This window comes from Rhinichthys klamathensis, unplaced genomic scaffold (assembly GCF_029890125.1).
Source record: "Rhinichthys klamathensis goyatoka isolate OS25496 unplaced genomic scaffold, OSU_Roscu_1.1 h1tg000549l_1, whole genome shotgun sequence".
Lineage (NCBI taxonomy): Eukaryota > Metazoa > Chordata > Actinopteri > Cypriniformes > Leuciscidae > Rhinichthys > Rhinichthys klamathensis.
Window position 1 is genome coordinate 384845 of NW_026607020.1, and position 13712 is coordinate 398556.

The window sequence follows — 13712 nt, forward strand, 5'->3', positions numbered from 1 at the left end:
TGGTCGTCCTCCACAGGCACCTGTGGCTGACACTCTCCGATGTCAAGGATTCCGACCGGAAAACCCTGCTTAATGCTCCCTTAATTCGTCACGGGTATTCGCTTCAGTTCAGACGCAGACCACCCCGTTTCAACGGCGTGATCCCGTCATTAACTTTGCCCCAAAACGTTCCCGTTCTGAGACAGGAAGTTCTCAGTCTGCTCGAGAAAGGAGCGATAGAACCGGTTCCCCCGATCGAGAGGGAGAGCGGTTTCTACAGCCGCTACTTTGTGGTACCCAAGAGAGGGGGGGGTCTCCGTCCGATCCTGGACCTGAGACCCATAAACCGAGCACTTCACAAGCGCGCGTTCAAAATGACAACTTTGAAGCAGATTCTGGCGCAAGTTCGTCCCGGGGATTGGTTCGCTTCAGTGGATTTAAAGGACGCGTACTTTCATATCCAGATAGCAGCGCGTCACAGGCGCTTTCTGAGGTTCGAGGGCACAGCTTATCAGTACTCAGTACTCCCGTTCGGACTGGCTCTGGCTCCCCGCACCTTTTCGAAGTGTGTGGACGCGGCGCTTTCTCCCCTCAGGTCGAGCGGAATGCGCATCCTAAATTATCTGGACGATTGGTTGATTCTAGCCCACTCGCGAGAGGTGCTAATCGGTCATGTGGAAATACTACTTCGTCACCTGGACTCGCTGGGGATGCGTGTAAACGAACAGAAAAGCGTGTTCACACCGAGTCAGACCACAACATTTCTGGGAGTGTGCTTGAACTCTATAACGATGCGAGCCCATCTCTCTCAAGAGCGCATAAGGTCTCTGACTTTGTCTCTGGACCGTTTCAGACCGGGCAGGTCTGTGCCACTAAAGGAATTTCAGAGGCTGTTAGGTCTGTTGGCGGCAGCCTCCCCAGTGTGTCATCTGGGGCTGTTGCATATGCGCCCTCTTCAAATCTGGTTGAAGCTCCGAGTCCCTCGGGGGGCGTGGTCGTTCGGACTCAGGCGCATCACGGTCACCCGCAGCTGCATTCGCACTTTGGTATCGTGGAAAAACCCAGCGTTATTCAGTTCAGGGGTTCCGATGGGCACCGTGGCGCATCGCACCGCAGTCTTGACGGATGCATCAACCTCAGGCTGGGGAGCAGTGTGCATGGGCGCGACTGCCTCAGGCTTATGGACGGAGTCGCAGCGAACGTGGCATATAAACCGCTTGGAATTGATGGCGGTTTCCTTAGCCCTCGAAGCCTTCCGGTCACAGTTAGAGCGTCAGCATGTACTGATTCGGACCGACAACACGTCGGTGGTCTCATACATAAAACGCCAGGGAGGCGTGCGCTCCAGACTCCTATTCGAGCAGGCGGCGAGTCTCCTGCTGTGGGCAGACCGGCACTTTCTATCCGTGAGAGCGGCGCATATTCCCGGTGTTTTGAATCGCGGGGCGGATATGCTCTCGAGGAATGGGATTCCTCATGGAGAGTGGAGGCTTCACCCGGGATCGGTGCAGATGATCTGGGATCGGTTCGGGAGGGCGGAGGTCGATCTGTTCGCCTCGAGCGAGAACGCGCACTGCCAGGCGTTCTTCTCGCTGTCTCGTTCCCCCTTGGGACGGATGAACGACGCCTTGACTTCGCGCTGGCCGAGAGCCAGACTTTACGCCTTTCCTCCGGTGAAGATTCTGCCCACAGTGTTATGCAAAATCAGGGAGGAGAAAGCGTTTGTGATTCTCGTAGCCCCGAACTGGCCGAATCAGCCCTGGTTCGCGGACATGATGGAATTACTGGTGGACTCCCCGTGGGAAATTCCGCTCAGGAGAGACCTGTTATCGCAGGCGAACGGCACGGTATGGCACCCCAACCCCGGGCTGTGGAACCTTCATGTATGGCCGCTGCGGGGACTCTGAATGAGCGGGACGCTCTGCACTCTCGAGCGATGAGCACTATCGCTGAGGCGCGCGCCCCATCCACTAGGCGTTTATACAGATTGAAATGGGAAGTTTTCTCTAAATGGTGCCAGGATATCAGTATTGACCCGGGTAATTGCGCCGTGTCGGATATTCTACGCTTCCTTCAGTACAGGATGGATAATGGGAGTTTACCGTCCACTCTGAAGGTGTATGTGGCTGCTATTTCTGCATTTCGCCTCCCGTTCGAAGGACAGTCGATCGGTAAACATGCATCGGTGATCAGTTTTCTCAGGGGAGCTAGGAGATTATGTCCGTCACGGCCGCCTTCTGTGCCGCCGTGGGATTTAGCCCTAGTGTTGAGGGCTCTGTCTCTTCCACCGTTTGAGCCACTGGCTTCGATTGCGGTCAAGGAGCTTTCCCTGAAAACTGCTTTGCTTCTCGCTCTTGCTTCAGCGAAACGTGTGGGGGACCTGCAAGCTTTCTCGGTTCACGAGGACTGCATTCGTTTTGGACCAGGAGACTGTAATGTCACTCTTCGGCCAAGACAGGGGTACGTTCCGAAGTCACTCAATACTCCGTTCAAAGCGCAGGTTGTTTTACTGCCTGCATTGTCTTCTGAGTTATCAGTCTCGCGTGATATCGATGCTCAGAGCGCTGTTTGCCCAGTCAGGGCTTTACGGATGTATATGACTCGCTCAGCCGCTTTTCGTCAATCGGATCAGCTATTTGTATGCTTTGGCGGTTGCAACAAGGGACGTGGAGTTTCGAAACAGAGGCTTGCTCACTGGATTGTGGATGCTATTGCCTTGGCTTATGATTGCCAGGGGGTGGTCTGTCCCCTCAACATTAAGGCTCATTCGACGAGGGCGGTCGCCTCTTCGTGGGCCTGGTCCAGAGGTATGTCTATAAGGGACTTGTGTCTTGCTGCTGGCTGGTCTTCTCAGAATACGTTCGCCAGATTTTATAAGTTGGATGTACCTTCTGTTGCGTCTCAAGTGCTTTCGGTGAGCTGAGCCTTCAGGTTGTGCATGAATGCTTGATTTATGTGTTGTGCTTATGCAACTGTCGCCGCTTTGCTGCTGACTTGTATTATACATGCTATTACTCTGTGTTGTTCTGCCCTGAATGATTCAGTGCAAGACTTCGCTCTATTCATTTGCTTGGGATATGCAAATTTTGATGAGGTTTAGACAGCGCGCTATTGGCTCGCTTCGCCCTATCAGGAGCTCGTATTTCTAGTAGCGCAGCTATTGGAATAGGGTTCTGTCATTCTCGAGTGGGTGGGTTCTCTGCTCCACGGCGGGATTTGACACAGTTCCCATACTACGTCATCGACGTAAATGTCGAAGTGACCGCCTTGAAAGGGAACGTCTCCGGTTACTTTCGTAACCTCGGTTCCCTGAAAGGCAGGGAACGAGACATTTACGTCGAACGCCGTGTCGCTTGTTCATTCGAGCGTTCAGTCGTATTCTGATGCAATTGACGTGCGTATGCATTTTATACTGCCAGCAGGCGTGTCAGTATTTGCATATTTTGCGTCAATTGGCCAGCTGTCTCCAGCTGGCGTTAGCCCATAAGATTTCAGCAGAAGTGAAGAAGGGGAGGAGTTCCCATACTACGTCATCGACGTAAATGTCTCGTTCCCTGCCTTTCAGGGAACCGAGGTTACGAAAGTAACCGGAGACGTTATTTTGATTAAAGATTACGAGGATACGTCGAGAACACATTCAATAAAAAATAATATAATGATGTGCACGGATAAATAATTTATAATAAATACTGGATACTGCAGTAGGCCTATTCCATAGAAATAAGTCTATTTTGATTTCATGGTGACGTTAACCCTTTCATGCATGAATTATGATAACCTCAGTCAGGTTTTTATTGCTCTTATGGCATGAAAAACAAGATTTGAAATGTTTTTTAAACATATTTTTCAAAGAGATTTTCAGATGTCAGCATGCGTTTATGGTTTAAACTGAAGAGATACTGTATTAAACATAATAAAGTAATAATACAGCAAAATTGTGTATTTAACAAACTAATCAATAAAATGATATAAAATCATGTGAAATAAAAAATATATTTAAATATATACAAAATAAAATATATATACAAAAAAATATATAAATGTGGAATATTGCAAATTGAACTTCATTCTAGTTGGACTTGGCGTACTTTGATATCAGAACGTGAGGACGTGATTCATCAGAGATCTACAGCCTGTCGAGGTGCAGCAGTGGAAACACTCAGATGCTCCAGTGTAGGCTACCAGAGGATGTCAGTTTACCCTTATTAGCTGATCATTCTGATTATGTTCAAGATACTAACAGCTCTCCTCTGAGAAAACCTTGCGATTATAATATAAATTGAGGAATTATATTCCTCAAGATTCCTAGCGCTTAAAAGGGCTCCTATGGCGAGATCTGCTAAGAGCAGGGAAGAGGACTTTTAGTGGCTTAGGAGTTCAAGGAGTTGTAGGATATTTGTTAACAAGCCTTCATAAATAGACCAGCCAGCAATCACAGACATTGATAAAAGCTGAGCCGTGTTACCCTCGTTAAGACCACACTGACTTGTAACGTTGCAATTTCTACTCCATTAAGGACAGCCCCTTGAGATAGGCCGTTTTGTTTTCAATGGGGTCCATATGGGAGTGAAAGTACAAAATATGCCGAGCAAATAAGACACGAATCATTATTTGAACAGGGTGTGTAATGAGCTTAAGTGTTCACATATTTTAGATTCTAATGTTAGGCTATAACCCCTACAGCTTACTATTCATTTTCCAGATATTTTCTTGAATGTGAAATATTATTTACAATTACAGTCTGCATAAGATTAGAGTGTATAATTATGTTTATTGATTTGAGGGTACATCCTTTGCTCATTATCACCAAAAGTTCATTTTCATCAAACTTGTAGGATCAACCAATCACGGCTTTTGAAATGATGACTCATACCTAGCAACGGGGTCAACCACACCTCCTCACTAAGATAGGATTTTCCATCCATTCCTTGCTCAGAGTTCACTGAAAATGTTCTGGAATCACTTCTAAGCTAAAACTCCTGGCAAGGAATTTTTAGGTTAAGTTAGGAGCTCTCTGAGAGGATTCTCAGAATCTTTAGGGATACGGGCCCTGGGCCCTGGGCCCGTATTCATAAAGATTCTAAGAATCCTCTCAGAAAACTCTTAATTTAGCTTAAAAACTTTTATGTAGGAGTCTTAGCTTAAGAGCGATTCAGTACTGATCTGAGAGCAACTCTGAGTAAGGAAAAGACAAAAACTTTCATCTTAGTGAGGAGGCGGGGCTGACCCCGTTGCTATGTATGACACAATCTTTTGAAGACTGTGATTGGTTGGTTGTCTAAGAAGGAAAAAAAAGAGTGATTTTAAGTATAGGGTCTATTCTAAGCCTTCACTTTGAAATTACATGCGTAATTTTTCCTATTTGACCGTTCTCACACACACATTATATATGTGTACAGTATATAAATCCTTTTTTTATTTACCATGCTGTTAATTTCCTATAAGGTCTTTGATTGTCTTAGAATGATAAAAATTGTTGCACTCTTTCCAATTACACTGATTGCTGTCTATTTGAGTGGTGGTTTGAATGTCGATTTTAATGTAACAAACATGGAATCAAAACCAAGAAGGACGAGAAAGTCCGACTGGACAGAGGAACAGTGTTTACTGTTAGCCCAGTTAGTGGATGAACACAAACAAGGCCATACTTACAGGAAAATTCGGGCCGGGTGTCAATCTATAGCGTCTTATTAACTTACTGTCATCCATTGACCATTGTCTGCAACAAATTTCTTCTCCCTCTTCGTCTATCTGCCATTTTCTCCTCTGCTAAAGAAACTCTTAAGCCTCTTAAAAGTCCTCGTCCATACTCCTAACAATTTTGACCTTAAGACCTCTTTTAAGTGTTAAGATACTTTCTGAATTACTTTTTTCTTTACTAGGATTTTTTCTTTAATTTTAAGAGTAAACGCCCACATTTCTAAGAATTTTCTTAGAATTTTGTCACTAGGAGCTACTTTTTACATTAAGATTCTTTAGGAATACGGGCCCAGGGCCCGTATGTATAAAACTTCTAAGAAATGATCTTAAGAATAGTCTTAAGCTTTGACTTAAGTGTAAAAAAATACTTAGTAAAGAGTAGGACTTTTCTAAGAGTAGGAGACATTTATAAAGCAGCTAAAAGCAACTTTCAGTAAAGTATAAGACTGATTTTTAAGTGCTGACTGAAGTGGGACTTAAGTGCTGCAAACTAAGGACTACAATGATGTGAACCCAAAATGGCCGCCCTCACCCTCTGAATCAGCCAATAGTGAGCCTGCAAGGGTGAGGTCACAGCAGCATGACACCAATTATTTAATGTAATTATAATAAAATAATTTAATTAAGACACTGAAACTTTAATATTTAAATGTATTTTTTTTAAATGGCTTTGCATTGTGCAAAATTATCACAAATTAGTATTGAAGGAAAATTGTCAGATTCACCCTTTATTCAAATAGTATTAAAAATGTGTTCAATATTTTGTAAGCGTATTGTGTAGTTGTGCCTGGAGTCAATTGTTTATTTGTGATAACACAATGAAACATTTCAAATTGACATAATTTTTAGCCAAGCTGTCATACAAATAAATTATGAACAGGTGAAAAAACAAGAGAGGAAAATCAAATATTAATAAATGATTATGTTGCAGACAATATATGATTTTTTTTTCTCCTGTGAGCTTTTTAATTGTAATATCTTTATTGTCCACCAAGGTGGAAAATTGTCTTTGGCTCACCAGCCATTAAAATAAATATACAGACCATAATAGAAGACAAAGACATAAAACAGACAGATCACAATTCATAAAAAATAAATACATAATAATCACATTTCATACTATAGTCATTTGGATTATCATTTACTTGCCGAGTTGAGAATTTTAACAGCATTTGGAATAAAAGACCTCTTAAACACATTTTTATTTTGTTAGAGGGGTTCTGTAGCGTCTTCCCGATTTCATGGGCTCAAATTGACTGAAGAGAGGATGAGAACTATCTGCAAGAATAGTCCTTGCCTTCTTCGCCCTTTCAGCATAGAGCTGTACTAGTAGCCTCTGTTGTCTGCCAACTATTCTGCTTGCAATTGTCACAATTCTGGCAAGTTTGTTCTTAGATCTGCAATTTAAATGATCATACTGTGAGATGAAAAGTTATTACACTCTCCACCATGGATTTGTACACAAGTTCTAAAATATGCTGACTAACTCCAAGGCCACTAAGTTGTCTAAGAAGAAATAAACGTTGCGAACACTTTTTAAAAAGGTAGTCTGAATTGTCAGCAAAATTCATGTGTGAATCAAGAATTGAACTAAACTTCTTCACAATTTCAACTTGTTGACCCACAAGTGAAATTGGCTGGATTGACATATCTGCTTTTGGGCAGATAACCAATTATTTTGTCTTTGCCACGTTAATTTCTAGTTGGCTAAAATGACACCACTTCTCCAGGGCCTTAATGTGAGCCAGATAGGCAGCGTCATATAACAGATTAGTTTTGTCCAATAGGCCCACTAAGGCCATATCATCAGCGTATTTGAACAATCTAAAATGTTCTTCTTTAATCGTAAACTTATTAGTAAAAAGAGAGAAGAACACAAGGGAAAGGACACAGCCTTGTGGGCAACCTGTACTTAAAGTTAGCATATCAGACACAGTCCCTCGAACACAGACCCTCTGTGTACGACAAGAAAGACAATTTCTAATCCAGCGGACTAAACCTGTATTCACATCTTGTTAAGAGAATCTGAATCTTCATTGAATTAAAAGCCGAGCTAAAATCCACGAATAAAACCCTGACATATGCTTTGGGATGCATGAGATGTTTTGTAACTGTATTAAGCAGTGTCAGTACAGCATCATGTACCTCTGTTACTCTTATATGCAAACTGAAGTGAATCTAACCTAGAGGCGACAGTCGAAGTTAGATGATTAGCTAAAACTCGTTTCATAGTTTTACACAATATAGAAGTTATTGCAATGGGCCAGAAGTCATTTGGCATGCTCGCCCTTGGCTTTTTTGCCACAGGCCTAATTATTGAGTACTTCCATAATTTTGGCACTTTACCTGTGTCCAAAAGTAATTGGAACAACCTTGCAAAGACTCCTTTTAGTTGAGGAGCACACTCTTTAAGAAGGCATGCTTTTAAACCATCTGGGCCAGTGGTCTTATTAGGCCTTAGTTTACAAAGGCTTGCCATGACACCAGCCTCATTGATAACTATTGATGATTCTGCAGGGAGATTATTACATATCTCATCACATTCAGTCTTGCCTTCCACAGTGTCAAATCTACCATAAAAGTTATTTAAATCATTAATAAAACTTTTACTTACACAGTTATCATCCTTTTTATTTGGCCTACCCATTAATCTATTTAATCCCTCCCAAGCCTGTTAAGATATAAGTATCACCAGTTAAGAATTTTCCCTCTATCTTTTTGTTTTGTTTTTCTAAAACCTGTAGCTGTAGTTTGCCCTTATTTGTCACTTAATATTTAAAAATAATATTGATCTGCCTGCATTGATACCATTATATGAGAACTGAACTGAACTGGACGATGACATCACTGTTTTCACCAGAGTGGCTGTATAGATAAATTAACTAAATAGATAACTAATGATTTTTTACAATGGAAATAAAAGCTTTTGCTTAATTTCTGCCAGGAAGACTAAATTGTCACGTCACTTATTACCTTCTCATCTATCCAATCCTGGGGGTCCTTCATCTGTCCATACCTCATACCTCCCGGGGGTCGCTGCACCCCTGCCTTCGTCTTTAAATGCGAGTTACGGACGGGACCTACGCAACAGAACTTTATAACACAATACTTGCTTGCTGGGCTGTTAATAAATGTATTTGTCACGTCATTTTGCCATATTTTCCTCATAATTTGATGGTTTAAGCAAACTTGTAGGGTCATTTTTTTTTTTTAAAAACTCCGCACATCACTTTTGGCCACCACTGTATATTTGGTGTGGTCAGTGTCACATTAGTGCTATTCAAGAGCTTATAACTGTGGACTGAAGGGCCCGAGTCATCACAGGTGCACTGCTGCATTTCTCCAGTCGCCAAAAATATAATTATTACTTTAATTTCATTGCTATTAAACTTTTTAAAGGTAAGTTACAAAAAGAATACCTTGATGATTAAACTTTTTTTTTATTGTTTGATCAACTCATTTAACTACAATATATCATATTTTCGTTGAAAAGTGCATGGCCTAACCTCTCTGCTGCCATCTTGTTACTCCTAACTAGGTTAGGAGACCTCTCCAGCTCTCTTAAATAATTTAGGAGCTGAGACCAAGCCTTAGCACTTAGGAACTTTTATGAATCACACTTATTCTTAAGTTTAGGAATAAGAGTAAAATTATGTAATTCTTAGAATTTTGACAGACTTGAGACTAAAATTTTACTCTGAGTGGCTTTATACATACGGGCCCAGGTGTTTTCAATCTCATCTGAAATAAGCAGTGTTGCATTACACGACCAGATTACTTTTTTGATGTTACGAGTAAAGTAATGCGATACAAGTAACGTGCATTACGTAATCAGATTACTTTTTGATGTTACTAGTAAAGTAATGCGATACAAGTCACATATATTATGTAAGCACATTACTTTTTTGATGTTAATGCAAATCACATTCTAATAACACAAATATATTTATTTACAGTCAAAAGAAGTTACTGCAGATTAAGTTTTTTTTTTTTTTAAACAGTCAGTTCTAGTATGAATTGTAGCTGAGATAGCCATGGATGCATGATGTGGACAGATGATTAATCAGAATTTTCCTCCCAATCTAAAATCAATACTTGAAAAATTTAACTGTGATATGAATCATTAGATATTGCTTAATGCTACAAAAAAAATGTTTTACCTGCAAAAGTCTCCTATGATAGAAGGAATGGGTGGATATTCCGGAGAAACGTGACATTTCTGACTAGCCATTGGCCATCTTGGTCTGGATACAATGTAGAGGTTGATATGCAACTATGCCATCAATACCCATGCAAATGCAAGAAAATGCTTTTTAAATGCCTGTTGTAGTGACCTCTGCATGAAATAATTAAGAAGGAAAGAGACCATAATTTAATTTCTTCTTAAGAAAAATTCCCATATTGTGTTCCCCTAAAGTTTTTATGTAATAGGAACTAGCATCTGCTCTGAAATTTTTATTATAGACGTAGTTCACATTTATGTTTACTTACATTTACAATGTAAATCGACTGAATAAAGCGTGGTTCAACCCAGCCAGTGGTTCAAGGGTGCAGTTGCTCCGATACTCAAGATGGCGCTGTTCACACTGACACAGTTGCGATGCGACGAGCTCTTACCGAAGAAGAAGACCAGATAGCTGCTTTATTTATCAGAGGAGACCATGCATCAGGTTTAGGTTCTATTTATTGATTTGACTCAGTATTTTAGAAGTTGTTTCTTTTGTTTAATATTTAGATATAGAGCACATGTGGAAATGGCCGCAAATCCGCCCGGACAAGGTAATTGTTGTTGTATATCAGTTGTCGTAAACCGCTGTACTGTCATTTCTGATATTAAGCTAGGTGGATATGATATAACTTACTGTACTGTTTAAATCATTTTCAAAGTAACTCAACAAATTACAACAAAGTTAAGGTATACAGTGCGATGAGGCCAAACATTTACAAATAATTAGTCGTTGTGTCACAATCGCTCAGTTTTTATATAAGATTGGCTTCAAATAGCCCTACAGAATGTAATATGTTTGCTTGCTTTAAATTAACTATTATATATCTGCACATTTGTTCTCGATAGTATTTCAAAACAAAAACAGGGTTGCTATTCTAGCTGAGCTGGATAAGGAGAAGAAACGCCTGATCCAGAGTCAGTCAATGAATAATCCAGGAGCCAGGTACTGTCAAACACATAGATCACTGTACAAATACTTTATTTGTATTTTCTTCTAAAGAATTTGTCTGTTAAGTCAGTATCTGTCGTGTAAGATTGTCAATAATCTCCTCAGAAGGTCTTTATAAGTTATTCTCATAACTTATGCAATATAATGTGTTTTCCCAGCATTCCACTCTCTAGACCAGCAGTAAATAAAGAGTTCAGGGATCAGGCCGAACAGCAGCACATTGCAGCACAGCAGAAAGCAGCTTTACAGGTACCGTAAGCTTCATGTTTAGAGCTTCAATATTTTTTTATCATTGATAATGTCCCATCAGATGAGTATTTTTCTCTGGTTTGGTTTCAGCACGCACATGCACACTCGTCAGGCTTCTTCATCACTCAGGATTCCTCCTTTGGTAACCTCATACTGCCTGTTTTACCAAGACTCGACCCGGAGTCTTGATTAGTTTTGATCAAATATGCTACTCTGACATGGACTTGCTAGATTACTTTAATTTTTTTCATGAAATTTTTTTTTTGTGGTGGTGGTGGTCTATTTTTTCATGATTTTACATAAAATGGAGAAAAGTTAACCATTATTGTGTTGTCATTTTTAATAATGTGATATATATATATATATATATACGATGATAGGATGTTCTTCCTGCCTCTCAACATATGTATTTCTATACCTCTGCACAGACATCACATGTCATAAGCGTGTTCAGCAAGGTAATGCAGAGTTGTAGACACACAGTCACAGAGCACGCAAATGAACAGCAGCCGCCTTTTACTGTTTCTCCTGAACCAAAACAACAAGCTTATGCTACGTTCACGCCATTTCATAACTGTAATTACGAGACGGCAATCCGTGACGTTATATCCAGAGCTGTTCACATCCTCAGACACAGATTTATGCATTTCTGTGTCAACACTATCAGTGTCGAAATGAATCTGCAGCAGTCAGTTGGTACAACTAGAGCTCTGTAAGCAGGGTCCGAAATTAACTTTTTGCCTCACCTGCCACGGGGACTGGTAGATGAAAAAATCCACCAGCCAAGCATATTTTTTACCGGCCAAAATAATAAACAGCCTTTTTGTGTCACATATACATTAATTTTATATATAGGCTATATTTAAACATTTTTGTCATTATATTTCTGGTCTATTATTTTCCATTCTTACTTTTATTTACACACATATTACACAATTTACACACATTAACATTTTTGTGGTGGTGCCTATGAAAATAGTTCTGTACAAATTAAATGTATTAATTGTATATTTAATAAAATGTATGCAATAATAATATAATTATTTAAAAAAAAATATTTAGTTTTAAACTGCCTATTTTTGGTACTCATTTTACTCTGACTGATCCGATCAGTAACTGAAGGACTGGAAATATCAGTTATTTTAACCATTCATTAAAATGAATCGGTTCAAAGGAGTCATTGGTTCGCAAATTGAACGTGTCATTATCGGATGTGTACACGTTGTGTGATTATCCCGGCAGCTAGGACATCCCACAAGATTTGTCTCAACACAGAAAACATTTAATCACTGGATAGTTTTTTTTTCCGTTTATTTAAAGTGTGGTTTATGTCAGCTGAATGTGCGGAACACTTTCAGAGAAGATAAGGAATTTTAGCACAAATCACAACCAGCGGTAATTTAGGAAAAAAATATATCCGAATGCTCCACAACATGATACTATTGTCTCCCGACCTTTTGCCATCGTGTCGATTTATATTGATTAATATGTGCCAGGGAGAGAGAGCAAGACAGCGCTTAGGAGACGGTGAAGCCTTGTTTATACTTTCGCCTGGCTCTGAAGAGAAACAGTGCGCACGCGCGCGACCGCTCTCTCTCTCTCTGCTCGTTCTTCAGTTGCGCCCTGTCACTTTCAATTCCCATCCCGCAAACACAACTCCGTCATGTCCGTAGCCATCACGCCAGATATTTTATAACAATACAAAATGCAATTGTAATAAACATTTTATTACATTACTGTTTTGGTCAGTGGTGTAGTCTACGTGATACGCAGGTATACGCCGTATACCCACTAGAAAATGTCAAGGATTTCCGTATACCCACTAGGAAAGGCCAAGGATCTCCGTATACCCACTTAAAAAAGCGCGAGTATTCGTAACAACATCGTTTTGTGACAGAACTTTCATTCATAAATTCACCCCGCCGTCTGTGTTTGCGCAGCGGATCGAATCGCGGAATCCAATCACAAATGTAACTTAGCCTACTGTAAAGCGGAACGTCACGCAATTTGGCCATTTTTGAAAGAATAAATCAAAAGTAGGGAATGGGATGTACAACGATATAGTGTGTAAACTAGTGTACTAGTGTGTAAAGCTCAAAAAGACTGCTATAGAAATAAACTCTGCATGTTCTGCGTGTTTCTGTGAATGAGCGCTCAATGTGTGCTCTACTAGCTACACACTGAAGCGCGCGTGACACTCATGGTGTTTTCAGCGTTTATGAGGAGGACACATTTGAACTTCATCGCAGACCTTTTATGAGAGTCACTTCACAAGAATTTTACCATTTCATTTGATAAAAGTAATAAAGTAATAAAAGTAATAGGGGGAGTAATAAAAATATATATGTGCATAGATAAATCATTTATAATAAATACTGCAATATTCTTTATAAAACAAGAATTGTCCATTTTGATTTCGTGGTGACTTTAAAAACCAGAAAAAAAGAAAGAATATGACTACTTATTTTACAGGGTTGCTTTATTCGTGGCAGTATATTTGTATCTCAGCGGATTTCTTTCATGCCTCAAACATCTTAATTTGTAACCATTTCAGTTCATAACCTAAAATAGTCATTGTTGTGTATGTTAAAGAATAAATAATATTAT

At 40.3% G+C, this 13712-nt stretch overlaps 1 protein-coding gene across 1 annotated transcript; it reads left to right on the forward strand.

The window, feature by feature from the left end:
- Positions 1-10298: 10298 nt before the first annotated feature.
- inip (ints3 and nabp interacting protein) lies at positions 10299-11368 on the forward strand. Its single transcript, XM_056238963.1, has 4 exons — positions 10299-10458; positions 10754-10850; positions 11015-11105; positions 11196-11368. Exons 1-4 carry the CDS (start codon positions 10434-10436, stop codon positions 11292-11294), a joined length of 312 nt encoding a protein of 103 aa, XP_056094938.1. The 5' UTR covers positions 10299-10433; the 3' UTR covers positions 11295-11368.
- Positions 11369-13712: the final 2344 nt, after the last annotated feature.

Excerpts from the sequence above, each read along its gene's own strand:
- inip (XM_056238963.1), top strand. The coding sequence starts at position 10,434 with ATGGCCGCAAATCCGCCCGGACAAG. Across the intron at positions 10,851-11,014 it reads ATGAATAATCCAGGAGCCAG|CATTCCACTCTCTAGACCAG; the intron begins GTACTGTCAAAC and ends GTGTTTTCCCAG. Across the intron at positions 11,106-11,195 it reads AGCAGAAAGCAGCTTTACAG|CACGCACATGCACACTCGTC; the intron begins GTACCGTAAGCT and ends GTTTGGTTTCAG.